General features: G+C 48.4%; 1 protein-coding gene across 6 annotated transcripts in view; it reads right to left on the bottom strand.

The window, feature by feature from the left end:
• The window catches only part of Abr (ABR activator of RhoGEF and GTPase), a 207,944-nt gene that overhangs the window by 30,520 nt on the left and 154,094 nt on the right, over positions 1 to 23,330 (bottom strand). For all 6 annotated transcript variants that reach the window (XM_042691544.1, XM_042691552.1, XM_042691568.1 and 3 more), the window contains 10 exons: positions 20,042 to 20,094; positions 19,349 to 19,489; positions 17,369 to 17,490; positions 15,373 to 15,538; positions 11,435 to 11,557; positions 11,035 to 11,110; positions 10,426 to 10,530; positions 9,402 to 9,476; positions 7,743 to 7,840; positions 7,221 to 7,352 (listed from right to left, as the gene is read on the bottom strand). In XM_042691544.1, the coding sequence (XP_042547478.1) occupies positions 7,221 to 7,352; positions 7,743 to 7,840; positions 9,402 to 9,476; positions 10,426 to 10,530; positions 11,035 to 11,110; positions 11,435 to 11,557; positions 15,373 to 15,538; positions 17,369 to 17,490; positions 19,349 to 19,489; positions 20,042 to 20,094 (1,091 nt within the window). The remainder of the gene's footprint in view (positions 1 to 7,220; positions 7,353 to 7,742; positions 7,841 to 9,401; positions 9,477 to 10,425; positions 10,531 to 11,034; positions 11,111 to 11,434; positions 11,558 to 15,372; positions 15,539 to 17,368; positions 17,491 to 19,348; positions 19,490 to 20,041; positions 20,095 to 23,330) is intronic.

A 23,330-nucleotide genomic window follows, 5' to 3' on the forward strand; every position in this document is an offset into this window, starting at 1 on the left:
GGGAGATTCGGGGCTTTTTAAGGACACTGCTGGGTCACAGGCCTGGATTCAGAACACATGTCTCATCTCTACTTCTCTCCCTACTTCAGGAAAACAGTGGGTTTCTACAAGGCTGATGCAGTCTCCCCTCCACCCCACTTCCATATAAATAGGCCTAACACTTATCTCATCTGGTAAATCAGGATGGTATTTTCTGGGTCCTCCTGGCTCTCAAGTCACTCTAGGCTCTCCTCTGAAGTCAGTGCAGCTTGCCTCTTGTGTCTAAGCCCCCATGGGATGTCATGGTCAAGGATGGACTGGCTCTTTAGGAACTGCTGTAGATTCTGCAAGTGCTGTGGGCTCAGGGGCAGCCAGCAAGCCTATCTGAAGAGGACCCTATGCTGGCAGCCATAACTCAGGCAGTTCCCAGGAAGTTCTGCTATCTCTTCAAAACGAGAGGGACAAACAAAAGTAGGGGTGAGATTTTTAGCTTTCTATGAAGATAAAGCGGCAGCCCTCTGATGGCAAGGTCCTCTGGACCATCTCAGCTTTGTCACCCACCCCTCAGAGGTGGGCCCAGAGAGGAGTGGACACCACACCTTCTTGCCAAGGTGGCATTTCCAAATGGGGAGGAGAGAGGCCTGGCCTCCATCTGCTTCCTACTGAATGTTTCCTGTCTCTTTTCTCGGTACTTGCAGGGCCTGGGTCCTCCAAATGAGGAACACCTGGGTCATGGAGGTGGCTGGGCCAGGGTTTACACCATGTGTTTGGAAAAACTCTTCCCAGTAAGTGAATTCTCTCACAGGGCTCTGCCTGGCTTTTCCCCACCAAGGACAAATGTTCCACTGCCTACTTCTCCACATATTTCAGAAGCATCCAGACCTGCTTGGAAGGGTGACAGCAGGTGGAACACTGAACAGGGTGGGGGTGGGGGTGGGGGAGAAGGATGGGTCTGTGACAGATGGGGTGAGAGAGACCCAGATAGAAGAACTGTCTTAGTCATGGAGGAGGCGTTGTCCTAAGCAAGGAGCAGAATCAGGCCAGGCGCTCAACCTCCTTGTCCCCACATGCTTCCAGGATCTGGTACAATGGCAGTGATGGTGACACAGGAAGTGGCCCAACCTGGGACAACTCAAAGTAGCCAGCAGCAACTGAAGAAAATACCAACTGAAGGCAGATGCTGTCTCTGGACTCCTACGTTTTATGCCAGCTGGGGACAGGAAAGGAGTCTATCTTCCAGAAAGAGGCTGCCCGAGTTCCACTGCAAGGAGCTGCCTGAGCTATGACGTGTGGGTCTGGGGGAGTGGAGTGGGAAAATGGAAAAGGACCACCAGTCAAGGCTTTCTTTCTCCCAGCAGCCCACTCTGCCTCCATTTTAGTCAAAACATGGCCTCCCATAAGAAACAGGGGCTCAGCTGTGGTCAACATGTCCTATAAACAAGGGACAGGAGGATAAATGGGATAAGATAAATGGGCTCTGGGTCACCTAGGCCATTGTCCCAGAGACCAGGCTACCAGAGCAATAGGGCTAGGTTGCATGACTCTTGGACACAGTCAAACAGGGACACAGACCCCTCAGGGGCCAGAGGGAGGAGCTGTGATGGGGGAGCCCTTGACTCTTGCCCTAGCAGACTCCTGACCCATGTTCCCTCCAAGTCCCTCCTGCTCTGCAGAGTAATTGAAACCAGAAGCAGCTCTTCCTCGCCTGGCCAACAAAGGCCCCTTGTTGTAGGGCTCCTCACTCAAGCTGGGCTCTGGACCTGACTGCACCCAGCCTAGCTGAGAGTCTCAGAGAAGGGCCCAAAGCTGTTCCCAGGCGAGGTGGGGCAGGGCCACACTGAAGTCTCTCATCAAAGCTGGACTGACCTCATGGGCTGAAGATTACAGATGCTGCTACAGCCATCCTGAGGTCCAAACACAGTGGCTACTTGCAGGCGCTAGCCTTAGGGAGGCTGTGACAAGCTATACCAGAAATCCTGGAGGAGTAAGACAGCTGAGTGTGAGGACAATGGCCTTCATGACCTCCTCCCAAGTGTCATTTAAAATACCTGTGAGTCCTCATACACTTCCCAGTGGCCCAGTTAAGAAGCTAGCCACCAGTAGCTCATGCCTGTAAGTCTAACTACTCAGAAGGCTGAGATCTGAGGATCCTGGTTTGAAGGGCAGGAAAGTCTGTGAGACTTTTTTTTTGCCGGTCCCAGGGCTTGAACTCAGGGCCTAGGTGCTGTCCCTGAACCTCTTTGTGCTCAAGGCTAGCACTCTATCACTTGAGCCACAGCACCACTTCTGTCTTTTTCTGAGTATGTAGTTTATGGGAGATAAGAGTCTCATGGACTTTTCTGCCCAGGCTGGCTTTGAACCATGATCCTCAGGTCTTAGCCTCCAGAGTAGTTAGGATTCTGTGAGACTCTTATCTCCAACTAACCATCAAAAAGCCAGAATTGGAGCTGTGGCTCAAGTGGTTAGGACATTAACCTTGAGTAAAAAGCTAAGGGTTAGAGCCTACTGGCACAAAACTAACAAAAAAAAACATGTCAAGGAAATCCCCTCTGGATTTTCTTTTCCTCTTTGCACACAGACTGCAGACTTTGGAAGGGAAATGGGCAGAAGAGAGTGGTACCTGACAGACCTAAACTTCAAGGTCAGAGCAAGACCAAGTTGCTACCCAGGCAATAGGATGGCTGGAATCCTTGGTCTAGTCTGATGTCCTTCCCCACCCCAAGGTTGCATGCACTGCTGTACTCAAGCAAGCTGTGGGGAAGGTGAAGCTGCTTCCCATGCTGGAAAATAGGGGTACAGGGACCTGTCCCTGGACTTGTGGGTGAGCTAGAAAATGGGGAACAAGGAAGAGGAAAGGCATGGGGGAGTTGGGAAGGGGTATAGAAAAGCTCATCTGGCTTAGGTAGCTCCTGGGTCTTGGACCCTTCTTGCCTAAGGTAAGAGGCAGGAACTGAGCTGTGGGCTCTGAGGGAGAGCCCTCCTCTCTGGCCCAGCCAGCCAAGAAGGGCTGGATCCTGGGAATATGCAAATAAGCCAGCGGGTAGGTCCCAGTTGGGGATAGCACATCTGGAGCCTGGAGCAGTGTGGTTGGAAATAGACTAGAATAAACATAGAGGAGTCCCTTGGGAGCAGGAAGCCAGTGCAGACTAAGGGGAGGGCCCCCCAGCCCAAGCTGTTCCCTGGCCTGGTTGGGCTGGGGGTGGGGCAGCAAGGAGATAGTGGGCAGTAGGGCAGCCCTTTGGGCCTGGAAAGAAAAGGACGACTCCAGAGAGTAGAAGAGGAGGTAGACAAGCTGTTGGGGGGTCTTTCATGAAATCTGCATTGACAGGACAGATCCCTGAGAGTCATAGGCTGACATTCAGCCTGTTTCTTTTCTTTTCTGAGCATTTCCATTCACTGGCTGCCCCAGCAGCTGACCAAGCATGACCAACTTTAGAGGATGGTCCCTGAATCTGGAGTGCTAGGTCAGCCGGGAATGTGCTGTGTGACTATGAGTATGTCACTCACCCATGTTCTGATCCTGTTTTCTTCCCTGTCAGAAGAAAGGACTTTGGCCTCAAACCCTAGGAATCCTCTTCTTTAATCTATCCCTTCACTGTCTCTCACTTATACAGCTCCCAAGCCCACCTGGTTAGGCCAGCTGGCTCCTCCCTGCAGCACATTACTGCCCACCTGCCATTGCCATGTGGATCCCTCCCCAGGAATGCCCACCCCACGCCTTTTAACTGCCCACTTTGCTAGAATAGTACAGAACCTTAAGAGGGCAATTACTGTGCCTTTACGTAAACTATTGAATAGAAAGTACTTTTAATAATGTATCCAAAAAATGTGTGTCTAAATTCTATACAGGGTGTAGAAAGGTGGAGTTTTTTCATGGGATATTATGCCCTGAAAGCAGAGGGGAAAAAAACCCACAAAATACATGCTATAATTAAACATGTGTGTGTGTGTGTGTGTGTGTGTGTTTATACCCAAAATTAAAGAATGAAGTAATTGCTCCAGAGGGGTGAGAGTGGGATGGGTGATTGTTTCAAGTGTCTTTACTGTGACTGTGATTATCTTTTTCATACACACACACACTGCTTTTGAAATTAAAGATTTACTTTCAGATCCCTCTGGCCCCACATCCTCCTTGAAACCTCCTTACCTGCAGCCCACAATTTTTTCCTCTTTGGATTCCTGAGGCACAGGTTTCCTTAGAGAACAGTAGGAGGCAATATAGCATCTAGCAATGGGCTCTGAGCCATTAGCCAGCCCTGTCAAGTCCTGATCATCTGGCCCTGGCTATATTATCTTGGATGGATTCCTGAAGCCCTCGGTGCCTCAGCTTTCTTGATCTACTACTGTGACAGAGTCCCTCCCCACTGGACCCCAAGATCACAGACAAAACATTCAGCACCATGCCTGGCTCTTTCTTCCTAAGTGCTGATGCTATTCTCACTGTCACTGGCATCTTACATAGCTCTCAAGACTTGACATTTTGTCCTTCAAATTTGAAAACAGACTACTCCAAGGTAGAGCATGAATTTCAGGGTACACACTGCAGATGCCCTCACCCCTGCTCTTTTCCATGCTTTCTACTCCAGAAGTGACAGTACTCCAGGCAAAGGAAGCCAGAGGCTCACCCTATGACAGAAAACAGGATCTAGAGGTGAGCAGATCACCACAGCTCTTTGTCCTGGCCACCCAGCCATGCCAGGGTCCTTCCCCAGGTTGGGAGATTTCTTGATGAAGGCCTGAGACACAAGACCATGGCATGGAGGAGAGGGCATGGCCTTCCCTTTGTACTGTCAGCAGGGGTTGCTGGGCTTCAGTGTTCTCATCCTGAGGTGGGGAGATCTGGCTATGTTCCTTGTAGAGCTGGTGCAAGATCACCCAAGACAACATTTGGCAACAGAGCTTCCAAAAGCCTAAGTGCTGGATACACACGTGTGGATCAGTGTTGCTATTTACTGGTCACTAAATGCTGTCCTACCATTTCTCCTTCTCCATGTTTCCCTTCTCCCCCTCCCTGCCATGGCCACATCTGGCAAACCCAGAAAGGGGGACTCCTTCCAGGAGCAAATGCCTGGATCTTAGGTAATGGGGCCCTGGCTGTTCTCTGGCTGGACTGAGTGGGAGAGACAGAGGAAAGGAGACAACATAGCAGGCCTTTGCCTCACCTTTCCTTCAGGTCACTCAAGTATCCTTAAGCATTGAATCCTAGCCCTACCACAAGCTCTTATCTTCAGGATCTGCTGAAGTGAACAAGGCCATGCTCCTGGGCTGGGGCCAGTTCCCTTCATCGACCACAAGGCAGAGTAGAAAGTGGGGATGAACTATAGGAAAGACCATCCTGTGGCTTTGTGGGGCATGGCCATGTGGGAATGTCTTGGTACAGACTGTCTACTCAGCCTGGCCATACTCAGTGGCTCTGAGGATAGTAACAGGGCAAAGCTTTATGAGCCACCGCATGCCCCTGGAGGGACACCTCCCTCCGGATCCACAGGAGACTGAGTGGTGGGGGACTTCAAAGGCCTCTGGGGGCCTCAGGCTCTGAACTGCTGGCTTATTGGCTCAGGTCAGCTGGCAGCAGGAAGGTTTGTGTTTCTTTTAATATCAACTCCCAGGCATTTAACATTCCTTGAAGCTTAAACACAGAAACATTTTCCTTAGCAGCCTGTGCTTTCTGCTCTGCCAAACATAACCTGGCTGTCTCCCCTCCCCCTCTGCCTCCATCTGCTCCTGTCTCCAAGATGTGATGATTTATAGCGTGCTTCCCCAGGGCCTGTGCAGCTGAGTGAAGGGAGGGGAGTGAAACCTGAAGTCCAGGTAGGAGAATGACACCTTCTGGTCCTGGAATTTGAGTTCTAAAGGGATTGCAGGACCAAGTGCCCACCTAGCTGGCTGTCCTCATTCACCTTTCTGTTCCATCAATGGCCCAGGGAGTACAGCAGCTGCTCAGGTCTCTTGGGGCTGGACAGGTGTCTCTAGCTTAGAATGTCCTCTCTGCTTGCTCCCCTGTCCTAGCCTCCTGGGATGTGTAGATGGGGTTCCTACTGCATATCCCTGTACAGAGCAGGTTCTGGGGACTGGATTTTGAGCATTCTCGTATCATCATCCCCATTTCCTAAGTAATGAAGGGCTGCTATACAGTTGCCTAGCAGCACTATCTCCCTGGTGACAGCGCTGAGAAGCAGGGTGCAGGTCCCACAGCCTCAGGAAGGGATGCATTCAACAACATGAATGACATAAAGCAGGTAGATAGGCCTCAACCAAATGGGACAAGTGAGGGAAAGTAGGAGACATCCCCTCCCAGATCTCAATTCCATCAAAGACACACAATCAAGAGCCAAATACCAAACTCAAGCCTCAGTATGCACCATACAACAAACAACCCCTACAAACACACACACACACACATTATTCCGGTTCTGTCTCATCATTCCACTTCCGTCCCATGGACAGCAATGGTCAAGAAGCCTGGAGGGCCCAATGTTCATGGCTCAGGCCTGGCATAGCCCATCATTGTTCCCTTTGATTTTCTGGTCACAGACTCTACTAACTTTTGTCTTAAGCATGGGGCTCTGTACCAAACGCCAGATGAGAGTGTGGATGGCTCCATGCTGAATGGACTCGACTCCAAGCCTGGTTCTCTTGATAGTTAAGTATATAGCAACCATCTCCAAAACTGGAAAAATGTCTCCAGCATGCAAGCCAGCAAGCAAGGCTTGTTTCATTCCATATATTACAGAGCACCAAGAAACAGCTGAGCCCTATGTACACTTACTCTAGTTGAGGAGCTAACTTAAGACAATGACTTCCAACACAGGGGAGGACAGTCCAGCAACCAAGCCAGATCTCAAGCCCTTGTGGAAGAGCAAATGTTGGGGACATGTGTCTCTTTCCTATCCCATGTCCATGGCAACACTACTCCGCAAACATGGTATTCTCTTCGGCTCATGATGCAGCCTCAGAATCCTTCTCAACACACTGGGGCCTAAAAGCGCGGTGTGAAAGCCAAAGAGGGAGCCATGCGTCAAGTACATCCTACAGCAGCATAGATGATCCACCTGAGCCAGCTGTGGCTGCCTGAGGAACCAGGCCCCTGTGGGCTGCTGAGGTGAAGGTAAGAAGCCATCTCCAGCACAACCACAACCTTGGAGAACTTTTCTCAAACCAGCTTGGACCCAAACTAAAAAAGGCAAGTGCCTTGATCAAGAGGACACCTGAGAAGGGCCTTCTGTGCCTTGAATCCTCACCTGGATCTGCCCTTTGCCCATGATCTTATCCACGATCTCGTTGTTGTCCTTATTAACCTTGGTCTTGTCATAGCACTTCTCATAGCACAGGATCCTCAGGGACTGAGAGCCCTCCAGTTCAATCTCAAACTCCTGGGGAGAGATGGGACAAAGGGTCATGAGCCGCTGGAGCCAGGACATGTGGTTTCCTGACAGGTGTAGGCCTCAGCTGTGCAAGAGTGGGGTGAACAGAGACTGCATGGCAAGACATGGGAAGGGTCTTTATTTTCTGGAGCTCTTACAGGCCTCCATATGAGTGATGAAGTCAAGTATGGGAGCCTGAGTTGAAATCCCAGTGTCTGATGCCCACTGACACACACACAATGGCCGGTGCTAGATAAATAGGGAGGGGAAGGAGCAGGGTTACAGAGACAAGGTTGAGGCAAATTACTGGCTTGGCCATCCCTAGTAGATAAGGTTATGGGACAGGTATGATAGGTGGATCAGAGGTCCTTGCGGGGAACACCAGCTCCCTTCACTCACCTCATCCCATTTGGGCTCTGTTGTGTCCCGAAATACCCTGGTTTTGGCTTTGCTGACAAAATAGCCAAAGGAATCCACCTCCAGGGTACAGTATAGATCTGCAGGGGAAGGACAGACAGACATACCAAGTAAGGTCTGAGAAGCCCAGGCATGAAGTCAGGGCAGGGGTAGTGATGGTGAGGGCCTTGGGAAGGGGGAGAGTGCATCTAGCTTCCCAACATCCCCTTTAGAAATGATCTGAAGGGCCGGGCTGGGCTGTGGTACAAGGAGGCATAGATTTCTACTGCACCCCCATGTAACCAGGGCAGGTTGTTGGGAATCCTCTAAGCCTCAGCTTCCCTGTGTGTTGAGTGGAGAGGATAGCAGTGCCATAGAGGGGTGCTGGGGCATCAGGGCAGATAATGATCCTCCAAAGGCTTTGAACACACCAAGCCACTGTCAAAACATTGCCATGTTCTCATTTTCTCCAGGTATGCTGGAGGTGCTCTGTGTTTTCACAGCATCATTCAGTTTTTCTAGACTTAGTCATCCAAGGGATAAAGAAGGCCTGGTTCCTGCCTTCAAAGAATTCACAGTAGGAGAGGCAAATTATAAATGACAAAACAGTATGACAGGTACTGTTCCCCACTGGTGGGGAAACAGAGGGGTGACCAATTCACCTCAGGAGGACAGGAGGCTCCCCAGATGGTGCAGGTGGCCAACAATAACACCCAGTGAGGTGCCTGTAGAGAACTGCAAGGGCAGATCTTGCCTGCTGGAGAGCAAGAGAAGGCAGTGGGAAGGGGAGGCGAACAAGAGTTCTTGATCTGATTTGATTTTGAAGTCCTATCACCTCTGTGACTCAGTTTCTTCACCTGGCAAATGGGTTAGACAGACTCAGACTTTCATGTGGTTTAAAAAGTAGATATAGTGGGGTTGGGAAGGTGGCTCAGTGGTAGAGCACTTGCCTTGCATGCTCGAGGCCCTGGGTTCGATTCCTCAGCACTACATAAGAAAAAAGCCAGAAGTGATGCTGTGGCTTAAGTGGTAGAGCGCTAGCCTTGAGCTGAAGAGCTGAGGGACAGCGCCCAGGCCCAGAGTTCAGGCCCCACGACCGGACCCAAAAAAAAAAAAAAAGTAGATATAGTATAATTGGAGTTGGAAGTACAGCTCAGTAGTAGTGTGCTAGCCTAGCCTATGCAAGAAAGTCCCATAAACAGATTTTTGTGAAATGTTAGAAACCTGTGTTACTAATCTACACATTTAGGAGATGATGACAGAGCAGGGGAGGAAAGGAGGATGTGGTGGTGTAAGACATCCATGGTCACATTCAAGCCCACTCTCAGGGTGGTATGGACAGGTATGATGGCCTTTCATAGAGAAGGAAGCTGAGGCTCAGAGATTAAGATGCTTGCCCAAGGTTAGACAATGGGTACCTGGCAGATACAGAGTTAGAGGAGTCAGAAGCTCCAGAGCTTCAGATTCCTGGAAGGAGGGCTCAGGGGAGAGTAGATGGAGAAAAAAGGCAGGGTAGGGTTGTTCACCTGGTTCAAAGAAAGGGGGAGGGGAACGCCCCACATCTTTAGGTACCGGCCTGTGCAGATCAGAGCAGGTCTATAGGGGCTTTAAGTGAGAGATGAGCAAAGGCACCCAACTTCTACAACTCAGAAAGGCACTTACTGGCTGACTGTTTAAACCCCTTAGCAGAGTGGACGATGACATGAAGGAAGCCATATAGTCCAGGAGACTCATCATCTGCAAGAGAAAAAAGCCCCAGGTAGGGGTGGTGGATGAGAAGCTCATCTTCTCTTCTACCCCAAGCTTCTGGGAAGGAAGAGAAGAAAGAGTGAGACTGTCTGAGTCTTGGTCCCACAGCACCACCTGGTGGCAGGCTGAAAAAAATTTCCAAAGCCCACTGTGCCTCTTCCAACTAGAGCTGTGGCCAGCCTGAAAGGCCAGCCTACATATATCCCTACAGTCCTAAATCCAATATTTGGTACCAATTCTCAGCATACTTTCTTGCCCTCTGAATCCTGCCTACCATAGCTTCCCTCCTCTAAGTTCTCAAAATGGAAATAAACTAATCAGTCCCTTGGTGCTAAACGAAGAGAGCAGGCTCAGCTTGGCTCTGCTTGGGACATGACAGGCCCTAGAAAAGCTAGATAGGAAGGCATCAAAAATCCCTTTCACAGAATAGGACACTTCTGGAAAACATAGCTAATAATTTTCACCTGCTCTGGGCTACTTTCCAGCCTGATTATAGACCTCTCTACTCAAAAGCTTCGCAGAGGCTCCTGGAGTTAATGAATGACTTCTAAACTCACTTGGTTGCCATTGAAGGCCTTTCAAGATCTGGTTCCTCCAAACTTTTGGGCTGATTTTTCATACGTGACCCCTTATCCACCACCATCTTCCTGTTCTCCTGCCCACACTTTAGACTCTGCTGCCACTGTCAGACTTCTCACAAACCAGAAACCATCCCCACACTCTGGGTCAAGGTGCACACTCTTCTCTCAAGCCAGAGTGAGGCAAGGAGGACCTGGGGACCAACTGGGAACTCTGTGTACATGGTAACAGAACAGTCTCAGCCTGAGCACAGTTAAGCCATGTAGCTTTAAGTCCTGCTGAGTCCTTACTGACACCCTCAGCAGTACCCTGGGGGCTTGGATGTGCTAGCTGGGCAACCCTGGGTTCTAGGTCTTACCATCTTTATTGCTGGTGACAGGAATGTTGTGTACAGTCCTAAGCTTGAAACAGGATCCCGTGAGCACCTGGAGTTCCACTGAGCTCAGGACAAAGGCCTGGAGATCTGTAGGAGGAGCCAAAAGAGAAGGGGAGGGGCATCAGGCCCAACCCGGGGGCCTACCTGCTACTCTTCCTTGGAAGAATACTGCCAGGAAACAGATTTGGATGTGGAAGTAAAGACATCTGAATAGGTGCAGTTGTGGTGTTGGCAGAGGGACAACAGTAGGAGGGAGAGCCAAGAGAAGAGACTCAGTGTGTATGTGTGAGAGGATGAAAGCAAGATTAAGTGAGGATGACCTCTCTGTCCTCTGCTCTGGGTCTACTATCACTAATTCATCAAATGCCTTAAGCAAATCACTTCAACTCTTTGATTGTTCAGTAAACAAAATCTAAGGGCCACCTTCCCTGGCATCTTACAGTGGCTGTGAGGACTGAAGAAAGGAGAAGATACCAGATGTAAGAAGGGTTGGACATGTATAGGACTGTCCTGCCATGGACATCCTCAGGGTAGCACGAAGCACAGCAGGGTAGTGTAGGGTAGGGCAGGGCAGGGCAGGACCTTACTTACCCTTCTTCTGTAGTTTCTGAATTGCTTCTCTCCACTCTGACCTCTCATAGTCTGAGGAGAGTAGGAACAGGTAGCTCTGAAGAGAGGAGAGGAGAATTCAGTTAGCTCAAATTGATTTCCAGATTCTGGAGTCCCCAACAAGGTGCCATCTTACCAAGTCTTCCCCCCCACCCCCCCTCCCGCCCCCCCTTGGAGAAGACCTTTCTGGGAAGCCAGATAGGCATGCCAGTGCCAGTGCCAGTGATGACCAGCAGAGGGCACTGGTTCCCCATCAGTAGGGAGAGGGAGTCCAGGGCTGGAACTATGGCAGCTTTCGTGAGAAGCGAGGGCCCAAATTCCCAATTCTGGGGCTATAGGTAGTCGGAAGCCTTAGAATAAAGAAAGGGATATCCTTTCTGACCTTTCCATTTCGATTATGGATCCGAAATGGGATTGTGGGGGAATTGAGCAGCAGCAAGAACTCATTCTCAAACATCTTCTTTTTGAGGCGCTCGATGGCCCGGCTCTGCCCTTTGTTGGCTTTCTGCAGGGGATGAGGCACAGATGGTTTCTCTCACACTCAGACACCACATCTCACTCAGCAGCTAAGCACAACATCCCCCTGTGTGTTAATTATGGTTTTGTATTTTCTTTCTTTTTTTTTCTTTGGGTCCGGTCGTGGGGTCTGAACTCTGGGCCTGGGCGCTGTCCCTCAGCTCTTCAGCTCAAGGCTAGCGCCCTACCACTTGAGCCACAGCGCCACTTCTGGCTTTTTTCTTTTTTGCTTATGTGGTGCTGAGGAATCAAACCCAGGGCCTCATGCATGCAAGGCAAGCGTTCAACCACTGAGCCACCTTCCCAGCCACTGATTTTGTATTTTCTATATGTTTTCACATCTGGGATGGCTAGCAAGGTGAGGAGAACCATGCCTTCCAGGGCTGGTCAATGCTTAACCAGTTCTCCTGTGTGTACCTTCCTGAGTTGAGCCTATGAATCCAAGGACCAATCCCCAACTACCCTGGCATCTAACTCACACACCAAGCCAGAACTTCCTCTGCTCCAAACCACCAGGGGTAGGGACCAGACAACTGAATTATCCTCAAATCCAGAGGCCCTCAATATTATCTGAACTGGCCAATCTAAAGCTGCTCTCCTTTCCATACTTCTCTAGAAACCTCAATAATGCTGTGTCCCAAGTGCTCCTCTTGTTCCTTTTGTCCCGTGATCGACTCTGGGAAGTCCCCTTTTCTAGGTAACTAGAGGCAATGAAAATCTTTCAGTGGTAATAGATCTCTACATAGTTCTTTAGTCACCTGCATATATTAAGTCCTAGGTACAACAGATACATGTTAAAAATACAACAGATATGCGCTTCAAAAATCTTCAGATGGGCTGGGAAGGTGGCTCAAGTGGTAGAATGCTAGCCTTGAGCAAAAGAAGCTCAGGGACAGTGCCTAGACCCTGAGTTCTAGCCCCAGCAAATACCAGCAAACAAACAAAACAAACAAACAACAACAACACAAAAACCCCAGTGCTAAAAGGAGCTGGGGGTGTGGCTTGGTGATAGAGTACCTGCCTGGCAGGCAAGAGGCACTGAGTTCAAACCTCAGTACTGCTCCTCCAAATCAAATATATTTATAATATATATTTATATGTATGTGTGCACCCTCCCCCATGTACCATATAAGCATACAAAAGTCTAAAATAGACCTCACACTGTTAGTGGGAGGTAAGTTTTACCTTGTTAACTTCAGTATTGTGAGCATTTTTTTAAATCATCAAAAGCCAGTATTATATTAATAACTAGAAAAATGACATTTATTATTAAAAGAATCAATCTTGGGGCTGGGAAGGTGGCTCAGTGGTAGAGTGCTTGCCTCCCATGCATGAGGCCCTGGGTTCGATTCCTCAGCACCACATAAGCAGAACAAGCTGGAAGTGGCACTGTGGTTTAAGCGGTAGAGTACTAGCTGTGAGCTGAAGAGCTGAGGGACAGCACCCAGGCCCAGAGTTCAGGCCCATGACCACCACCACCACCACCAACAACAACAAAAAAGAATCAAACTCAGCGGGTGTGTTGATTCACAGCTGTAGTCTCAGTACTCAGGAGGATAATGAGTTTGAGAGCCAGCCTGGGCTAAATACTGAGACATGTCTTAAAAACAACAATACATTTCTGCTCCTTCAGTGACTCAGGAAATAAGACCTCTGCCTATGCAGTGACTCTTGTCACATGACTCTCGTCCCGTAGCAGTATCACATCTGTCTGCCTTCTGCCCTAGAAAAGAGCTCTGTGATGTGTTTGGTTCATCCCTACAGCCCCTGTGTATGTATGGCGGGGGGTTGCATGCAGGACATCTATAGAGTGGAGACAGTAGCAGTGAAAGAAGGGGAAACAGGCTCAACTAAAGCAGGCTCCTCCCAACCTTTCAGGAGGAGAACACCTGTGCTGGTCAGGGAGCTTCCTCTGGGCTGGTATGCCCCTAGATAAACTATAGTCCTAGAACATCCACCTATCCCAAATAACCAATCTTTTCCTTCCTCAGAGGCCGTCCAGGCATGTGTGCACTATGTTATTATATGCTAAGTACTGTGCACAGGACTGGAAAAGAGAGAGACATTCACCGGGGCTCCAGTAACAGTAAGGAAGAGAAAAAGCAGACCAAGCTGGGCACTGGTGGCTCATGCCTGTAATCCTATCTACTCAGGAGGCTGAGATCTGAGGATCTTGGTTCAAAGGCAGCTTGGGCAGGAAAGTGAGACTCTTATCTCCAATTAACCACCAGAAAACTGAAAGTGGCTCTATGGCTCAAGAGGTAGAGTACCTGCCTTAAGCTGAAGAACTCAGGGCCAGCGCCCAGGCCCAGAATTCAAGCCCCACAACTGGCAAAAACAACAATAACAACAACAACAAAGCAGCAGACAAAGCAACTGTAATCAGTACATGAAAACCAAGCCAAGGTGAACTCCAGGAACAGGGAGTAGGGATTGTGGAGAAGGCTTCCCAAAAAAAGAAGAGGTCTAAACCAAGCCTAGACAGGCAACAAAGAGACCAGGCCAACCAAGGCATCACCCATTTGCATGTTGTATATAGTAGTTCACAATTTCTTTTTTTCAATTTATTAAAAAAAATTTTTTTTTGTTTATGTGGTACTGAAGAATCAAACGCAGGGCCTCATGCATGCTAGGCAAGAACTCTATCACTAAGCCAAATTCCTAGCCACAATTTCTTTAACATCAAAGTTTTAACTTTCTCATCATGTAATTAATACTTCAGTTTTGTTGTTGTTGTTTGGTGCTGGTCTTGGGGTTTGAACTCAGGGCCTGGGCGCTGTTCCTGAGCTTCTTTTGCTCAAGGCTAGCACTCTATCATGGGAGCCACAGATCTACTTCTGGCTTTTTTAGTGGTTAATTGGAGATAAGAGTCTCATGGACTTTCTTGTATACTATGCTGGCTTTGAGCCTAGATCCTCAGCTCACAGCCTCCTGAATAGCTAGGATTACAGGTGTGAGCCACTAGCACCTGGCCTATATGTGCTTTAAGTTCTGAAGTATGTCTGTAAACATAACTTGTCTGCTACCAATTATTATTACTTTTTTAAAAATTGAGATTGTTTTTGTGAATTATTATAAGGATGAATATTTGTGAATGTTCTCATGTGTGTCAGAATTAAGAGTCTTCAGTTCTGTCAAATCAAGAGCTTTACAAGTATTTGTAGGTCAGGCATGTTAATTGAGAGAAACTCAAGTTCTCTCTCTTCCTATGTACTTACTTGATCTGCCAGTTTCTAATTTTGTTTTTAGTTTCTCTCTCTCTTTCTCTCTCTCTCTCTCCTTCCCCCTCCCACACACACACCTCTTCAACTCAGGGCCTGGGTATAGTCCTGAGCTCTTTTTGCTCATGGCTAGTGCTCCACCACAGCACCACTTTTGGTTTTCTGGTGGTTAATCTCACAGACTTTGCTGCTTAGGCTGTCTCTGAACCACAATCCTCAGATCTCAGCCTCCTGAGTAGCTAGAATTACAGGCAGGAGCCATCAGCTTCTGGCTTAGTTTTTTCTTGCATATGTCCTATGCCTGTTATTCTTCCCTTGCTTCTTTTTCTATAGTGGTCAACACCCACTGTTCTCCAGGAAATTACCAAAATTAAGCCCACGAAATACTGAGCACTGGCTCCTTGTCTATCTCTCAGAGTCTCAGAGCTGCTCCACCTTAGTAAGGGGCTTTTCCAGCAGCTATACATGCTTTCATCCTGCCTCCCCCATACACACTCATACCTTACAAACCAACCCGCTGGACACAGGGCTCAAAGAGTCCCAGTCAAAACAGTGTCACGCTCAGTTGCCAGGCTTTGCTCACCTCCTTCTGGATTTCACTCTTGAGAGCAGAGATCTTCATTTTCATGTCCTCCAATTCATGGTCTGGGAAGAGGTGCACCTGAGGGCTAGGCTCAGACTCCTCAGGGGATGGAAACACTAAGTCGGCCAGGGGGATGTACCACTTGCAGTCATATTGCTGGTGCTTTCTGCAAACAAACCAAGCAAGGGAGGCATGAGCCAAGAGGAAGGAGGCTCTCCAACCCAGAACTGCTGGGCCCCGAACCAAAAATAACCTGAAAGAGATTTACTGAGAACTCATCAGAGGCACAAATGATCCCTGCCTTCGAGGAAACACACACATAGAGTAAGAAGAGTTGGTTACTGAGTCAGCCAGCAGCGAGGGCTCTGTTCTTCACTTTACCAATTTTCTGATCCAGTAGGACCTTGTTTTTAAATATCCTAAATCACTTGCATATCAAAACAAGTGACTCTTTCTTGTTTGAGCTCATACTTTTCCTATTCCCCATCCCATATTCTTTTCTCTCCTCTAGCCTATCCAAACTGAGGCTTATATTCATTATTCTTTTGGTTTTTTTTGGTCGGCCGTGGGGCTTGAACTCTGGGCCTGGGCGCTGTCCTTCAGCTCTTCAGCTCAAGGCGAGCGCTCTACCACTTGAGCTACAGCGCCACTTCTGGTTTTCTGGTGGTTTATTGGAGATAGGAGTCTCACGGTCTCTCCTGCCCTGGCTGGCTTTGAACCGCGATCCTCAGATCTCAGCCTCCTGAGTAACTAGGATTACAGGCGTGAGCCACCAGCGCCCGGCTTATATTCATTATTCTTTAGGGTAAGTATTGGCTACAGATGTTATTCTAAATATTAAATCTGATCAGTAGAGGCTATAGGGCACAGGATTGAGGATTATAAAGCTAAGTCTAGTGAGAAAGAGTGTCATGGTTGATTAGCAATGTCTTCCAGGGGCAAAGACCTGAAGGCAGAGGTTTGTGTGCTTATCATTGCAACCTCTGCTTTGGAACTATCTTGAATGAGATCTGGTTCCACAGGGTAAAGTCCTTTATTAAAGCTCCTAATGATCTCCTCTTCTCCAAGTTCCTCTAGGACTTAGACTTCTACCCTTGTTCTGGTTCCTTAGTGTCACAGTGAACCCATGGTCTGTCTCCCCTTGTAATATAAGGCATTGTACAAGACACACGGAGGAGGTAATCCATCAATGTAAGTAGGAAAATAAGTAAAACACTGTATAGCCTTTTCTGCTTGTGGCACAGGGCAGACCCGCAATACTCTGATGGAAGTAGATGAGGATTTTAATTCTCATCTTCTTCACGTGGAGCTATATGACCCAGGGCAACTTATTTACCTTCTCCAAAACTTTGATCTGGGAGAGAGGGGTAATAACTATATGTGGAGCTCTTGGAAGGAGCAGAAGTAAAGACCTAAGAGTTTGTCCTGGCATCTGGCATGACATAAGACCTCAATAAATGATGGCAGATTTAATGAATATTCACTGAATTACGGTTGGAAGAAATTTTGAGATATCTACTAAGAGGAGAATGCTTAAGTAAATTATGCCATATCTACTTGTAGCATCGTACAGGAAAGTAAAATGATGATTTAAGATTAGGCTGCAACAGGGAAAATGCTTATGATCTAAAATAGAAAAAGCAGAGCCCCAAACTGAGCATTCACTCTGATTACAACCACATGAAAAAAACAACAGGAGTATTAAAAACCTAGGAAGGAAATATAGCTGTTAACTGTTGGGATGGATGTTGGTTTTTTTCTGCAATATCCTTATATTTTCTTTTTTTTTTAACCTTATATTTTCTTTATAATTAAAAACATGATCCATTTTTAGGGAAAATGGTTATACAGTAAAATAAAATTAATGAATACATTATTAAAAAAAAAAAAGCCCAAATACAGATTGTTCCAGGTGGCTGCAGGCTCCATCCACCAGGAGCAGAGCATGGTTTCTGCAGTTCAGTCCTCATCTTGCCCGCCCCAGGAGCACACTCACCCTGCGGAGGTCTTCTTCAGCTTGGCACACAGGAGGACATCTGTGAAAAGGAAGACATGCCGCAGCTTCCGAGAGCTTTCTGACATTTCCACCAGGAAGCCATCCTTCACCAGCTGTCGTGTCTGAGAAAGACGACAAAGCCCCCAGCTTATGCAGAGAGGAGTGCAGCAGAGGGCCTGGCTTGCCCTGGTGATACCACCCAGCTGAGCAGGACTGAAGGGGCAGGCTGTGTTGACTGCTGGTTAAGAGCACTGGTTTTGGAGCTGTGGGTCTGAATTGAGCCTCTGCCATTGTCTACTATGATCCCAGGCAACTTCCCTGAACAATCTGATTTATCATCCATACAATGCATGCTATACAGATGTTATTTGCCTTGTGAGGAGAGATTAATCAAGATGGTGTATGTATAACAGGCCAGTCCCTAACCTATAAGATGTTACCAATAAATAGTAGCTTGACGGGCATTGGTGGCTCACACCTATAATCCTAGGAAGCTGAGATCTGAGGATCAATCTCAGCTCTTCTTTTTTTTTTTTTGTCCGTCGTGGGGCCTGAACTCTGGGCTTGGGTGCTGTCCTTGGTCTCTTCAGCTCAAGGCAAGTGCGCTAGTGCTTGAGCCACAGTGCCACTTCCAGTTTTCTACTGGTTTATTGGAGATAAAAGTCTCATGGACTTTCCTTCCCAGGCTGGCTTTGAATTGCGATCCTCAGATCTCAGCTCCCTGAGTAGCTAGGATTACAGGCATGAGTCACCGGTGCTGGGCTTCAATCTCAGCTTTGAAGCCAGCGTGGGCAGGAAAATCCATGAGACTTATCCAATAAACTACCTCCAAAAAGCCAGAATTAGAGCTGTGGTTTCAGTGGTAGAGGGCTAGCCTTGAGCAAAAGAAATTCAGGGATAGTATCCAGGCCAAGTTCAGGTTCTAGGACTGACACCAAAAAAGGAAGGAAGAGAGAGAAAGAAAGAAAAAAGCAAGCAAGCAAGCAAGCAAGCAAGCTCTCTCCTAAATGGACCCAGGTCTGGAATGAGTTGTTTTTTTCTGTCTTGGCGTGAACATCTTCACCCTCGTATCCACCCTCAATCAAATCTAAGAAGTTAATCTAGAGCTGGAGATGTGGTTCAACTGGTAGAACATCTGCCTAGCATGCAGGGAAGCCCTGGGTTCAATCTCCAGTACCAAAATTAAAAAGGAAAGATTAGCTAAACCTTGACCTACAGATCCACTCAGGCATGCTTATCCCAGCTCTCGGTGGATTCTTCGACTACCCTCAGCAGAGAAGGGACCCTGGGACTCCACCACTGGGGTAGTAGCAGTCTCTGACAGTGAGGAGCACTTCACTTGGGGAGTCTCCTCCCTGACTCCCTCAGGGCCAGCATGCTTCTCTGGAGCTGCCACTATCTGGCCCGGCCTTCCTTGTCTGCACCATAAATTGTGTGACCTACATATGCTACGTTTTGTGGGTGATAATGTGGAAAGGATACATTGAAGACAACCTGAAACTGATGGTATTTGAAGCCTTCTGGAGACTTTTCAGATATCCCTAGAGTAAACAAACTACTGGCACTTGGGGTGTCGCAAACCAGGGCTAGGAACAGCACACAGACATCTCCATACACCATTAGTCATGCTCCAGACACTGTCCCTCATTATTTCCCTTCCCAGGAGACACTGGAGGCTCATAAATGTAACAAAGGAACATAAACACAGCCAGCCTTCATTCCTAAATGCCACTTAATTACCTCTATTGGATAGAAAGCATGGTATCTGGGCCAGGCTGCTGACCCACACAGGTCACTGTTCCCCAATTTCTTCATATTGCTTTCCCTCACTGTGCTGGCCCCACCTTCCACCAAGAAGAGCCCCTAAGGGTAGTTGTTGTACCACTTCTAAGTGTTTTCAGGGGACATTTCCAAGCCTGGGTGGTCTCTGCCATTCCTGGTATGGTGTCTGTGCAGTGTTCTGCAGGGTCCTGGGCTTACCTCCCCCTTGGGGGTTGTGACTGCAGTCCGACGGGGGTCAATATCCTCATTGATGCTGGACAGGAAGTTCTGGGAGATGCGGAGGGCATCTTGCAGCAGTGGGTAGTCTGGGTGGTCCACAGGTGTGTGCTTCAGCAGGTCCTGGGAAAAGATGGGGGTGGCGCATTGTAGGGGCAAGTGGTTCTGGGTGGACATTTACTCAGTTCTCATCAGAAGAATTCTGAGTGGGGCACTCAAGAGCCCATGCTCTAATTTGATCCTGCCTGTAAAATCTAAACTAAAAATGAAGAGTCAGAACAGTTGGGGTGAAAGTAGAACTTTCCCTTTATTCTTGTTGCAATCATGATTTTTTTCCCCCTGTGGTGGGGATGGCCAGGTGAAGTCTCATCTTAACAAACAGCTGGGAGAGATGCCTTCTACCATCCTGCACCTGCTTGCAAGACATTGGAGACTATGATGAGGAAGTAGGAAGTGCCTGTCTCCTAGGAAGCATTTGGCCAAATATCAAGCTTAGTAGCCAAGCTATATTTAGGCCCTGGCCAGGTTGCCATGGTTACTGCAGGCCAGACAGGTGCAGTTAGGGCCCAAGGACCCTCTCTCTGCCCAACTCCCTAAATGAAGTCTCAGTGACTCCTACGCCCTTCCACCAAACTCCTAACCCTTTCTTGGCTGTTCAGGGGGCTTGACACTCACATGTAGGACCAGCGTGCTCCGAGTGACTCGGTCAATCGGCTTGTAGAGTAGAGCTGTTGGGAGGGCAGGGAGAGGAGATAGGATGAGGAAGTATAGGAATCACTGAAGACCTTGGCGACCAGCTTCATCTCCCACCCACTTCACTTCCCCATGTGAATACCACTTGCAGGAAGCCAAAGTAGATTCTGTGGCAACCTGTACTTGACTCTTACTCCTAGGCAGGCCAAGCAACAGAAAGACAGATGCACAGTAGCAACAGCCACCTATCTCAACTCCCATCTTATATAACTTCTTTGAGGGCCATCTCTCCTGCCCATCCTGGCCTTGGCCTGGGAACATGTACATATGCCCCAATCACACCAATCCATGCCTCATAGTGGTCCAACTTGCTCTGGGTGGGGCACTCCCAGGGCTCTAGGATAGAAGAGGGTGACATGGGGATTTTTCCAGGAGTGGCATCTTTTGGTACCCATAATTCTCATGCTCCTCCAGTCCAAGGTGGGGCCATCTGGGAACACTGACTACAATCTGATCCATATACCTGGTCCCATCGCATGAACTAAGACCTTTCTTTTTTCTTTTTTTTTTTTTTTGTCAGTTGTGGGGCTTGAACTCAGGGTCTGGGTGCTGTTTCTCAGCTCTTTTGCTCAAGGCTAGCACTCTACCACTTTGAGCCATAGCTCCACATCTGTGGTTTTTGTTTTGTTTTGTTTTGAGTGGTTAATTGGAGATAAGAGTTTCATGGGGAACTTTTCTGCCTGGGCTGACTTCAAACCACTATCCTCAGATCTCAGCCTCCTGAGGAATTAGGATTACAGGTGTGAGCCACTGGCACCCAGTTGAACAAAGACTTCTATGTGAACTTGAGCCTCAAACAGAATAGCAAAGGCAGAGGCAGGCCAGATCTCTATGAAAACTCTCAAGCTGGTAGCAGTCTGTGGAACAAAGATTTCCTAAAGGAATTCAGGTGGGGCCAGGCTGAGGGGAGCCGCAGCAGGCTGGGATAATGCAAGCTCAGCTTAGTCCCGCTGTGCCATGCCCCTCTGTGACCCAGACACCAAATGAGGATTGCCAGGATTCAGCAAGAACAGGTGGAGGTGGCAGCTGGCAGCCTAATACTTCCAAATATCTTTCCAGCAGACAGCTGTGCCTTGCCCCTCCCAACATGGTGCTTTAGCATTGGTCCTGCACCTGGATGCACCAGTCCATGGAGTCATAAGCTTTGGCTTCCTGCCACAGCAGCAACATGAGACAGGATGCTGGTCTGGGAAGGATGACCCTAACTGGGTGCTCAGTGATATGACATTGTAATAGATTCCCAAGATGACATTCATGCTCCAGCCAGACCCTAACCAGAGTCCCCTGAAGCCATAGATATAAATACCTTGGGAATTGCTAGGCAGACACTTCAGGGAACAATCTGCCAGCTAAGAAGAAGATGCGGTCTCAGCGGTGTGCCAAGAGCCTTATCTGCAGTCTTTGCTTGGCTGCCCATTAGAACCACTGGGGGAGCTCTTAAAAGTAACAGATGCCTGTCCTCACCCCATCCACTAAACCCAAATCTCCGCAGGGCAAAACAGGGCAGCAGCATTTTTAAAAAGCTGCTTTGCTGATACCGATGTGTAATAATGGCTGATAACGGCTGCTTTAGGCAAACACACTTCCTATGACTTATCTATAGCCATTTCTTATCTAGCAATTTCTAGAGACCCTGCTTATGGGCTATGGGAGCTAAAACAGGCAGAACCAACTTTGTGGAATCCTGGGACAGTGAGGATAAAACTCAGGGGATAGGCCCACCCACCTGTGGACCAGCCCATCCTTGGGGAGAATTATACCGAGAACCCCAGAGACCCACAAGGAAGTACAAGGTCAGCAGACAGGTGCCAGGGTGGGCCCAGAGTCCCAGCCCCCTAGAAAGCTGACACTGCGGTGTCAGCTCTCCCAGCCCTCCCTCTCCCAGGTTCCAGAAGGAAGAAGTTGCTAACTAAGCTCAGAAGCCAGCACAAATGGTGGATCAAATTTCAGAAGGGGTTATTAATATGTCTGCCGTCACCTTAATAGTCCATATGACAAGGGGCTGTGGAATGAGTCTTGTGGATTGGGATAGGGGACAAGGGGAAGGTGGCTAGGACAAAAAGTAGGGAGAGTGAAGGACAGAGAAAAGCCTTGGATCACCATCAGGTATGGAAGAAACCAGGAGAGGAAGGGCATCCCATTATCTGTGCTCCCCTCAGCCCTGTACATTTACCCTTGCCCCAGGAGCTCTTGGCTTTTACCTATTCTTAGCTCTGACAATCTTCTTCTTGTCCCTAGGCAACTCACTTTCCCCAATCCTCACCATTCTATTCTGTCTGGCCATCCAACAAGTGGCTATGCTTATCTCTCCCTAATTCCAGGAAGGCTTCCCTGACCAGGGCCTTTGCAAACAACACCTGCGGAGTCCAAAAATCAGACCACCAACCATACCATAGCAAGCCAGTCTCCCTGAACAAGCTTGTCTCTCCAGTTTGTATGGTAGTCACTCTGTGTCTAACAGCATTGAGTTAACTGCCTTATGTACATTATTTCCTATGACTAAAAGGGCAATAATGTTCACAAGACCCACTTTACAGTTGAGGAAACAGAGGCACAGACACCTGAAATTTACTCACAATCACAAAGCTGGACATGGTGGCTGGGTTTAGAATGTCAGTTTACCCATGCTCCTAACACTGAGCCATCTTTTTCCTTGGGAGAAGAAACTCCATGAACCACAGAAAGGATCTCAGAAAGGGACTCCAGGATGGGTAAGTTGGCCTTTCCCACTACCAGGGAAAGCCCTTTCCTTAGCAGGTTCCTTCATTCTTTATTCTCTGCACTGAAACTGACTTCAAAGACAATATCATAGGAATCAAAGAAACCCTGAGCTCCAGGTTCAGAGACTACTTCACTAAGACTAAGCTTCCTTTTGGGGAGGGAAGAGGAAACAAAGGGCTGACCATTCCCCCAAAATACTTTTTTTTTTTTTTTAAAGCGGAGCTGAGACTTGACCAACTCCTAGTCAGACAAAAAAACAGCATTTTCCCTATGCTCACTGAACAGTCCAATTTCAAGTCCAGCTTTCTTTCTGACTCCAGTCTGTTGGAATCAGCTGAGAAGCAGGGACCACAAGGGCACTTCTGTCTTGCAAAGAGCTGCCTTCTAGGCTGCTTCCACCACAAGTGGTCTTTGACCCAGGGCAACCAGAAAGGCAAAGGGGACAATGGTCTGACACAGCCCCCCAGACACAATGGCCTGAAAAAGGGCC

The sequence above is a fragment of the Dipodomys spectabilis genome, unplaced genomic scaffold (genome assembly GCF_019054845.1).
Source record: "Dipodomys spectabilis isolate Male_0828 unplaced genomic scaffold, ASM1905484v1 ptg000004l, whole genome shotgun sequence".
NCBI lineage: Eukaryota > Metazoa > Chordata > Mammalia > Rodentia > Heteromyidae > Dipodomys > Dipodomys spectabilis.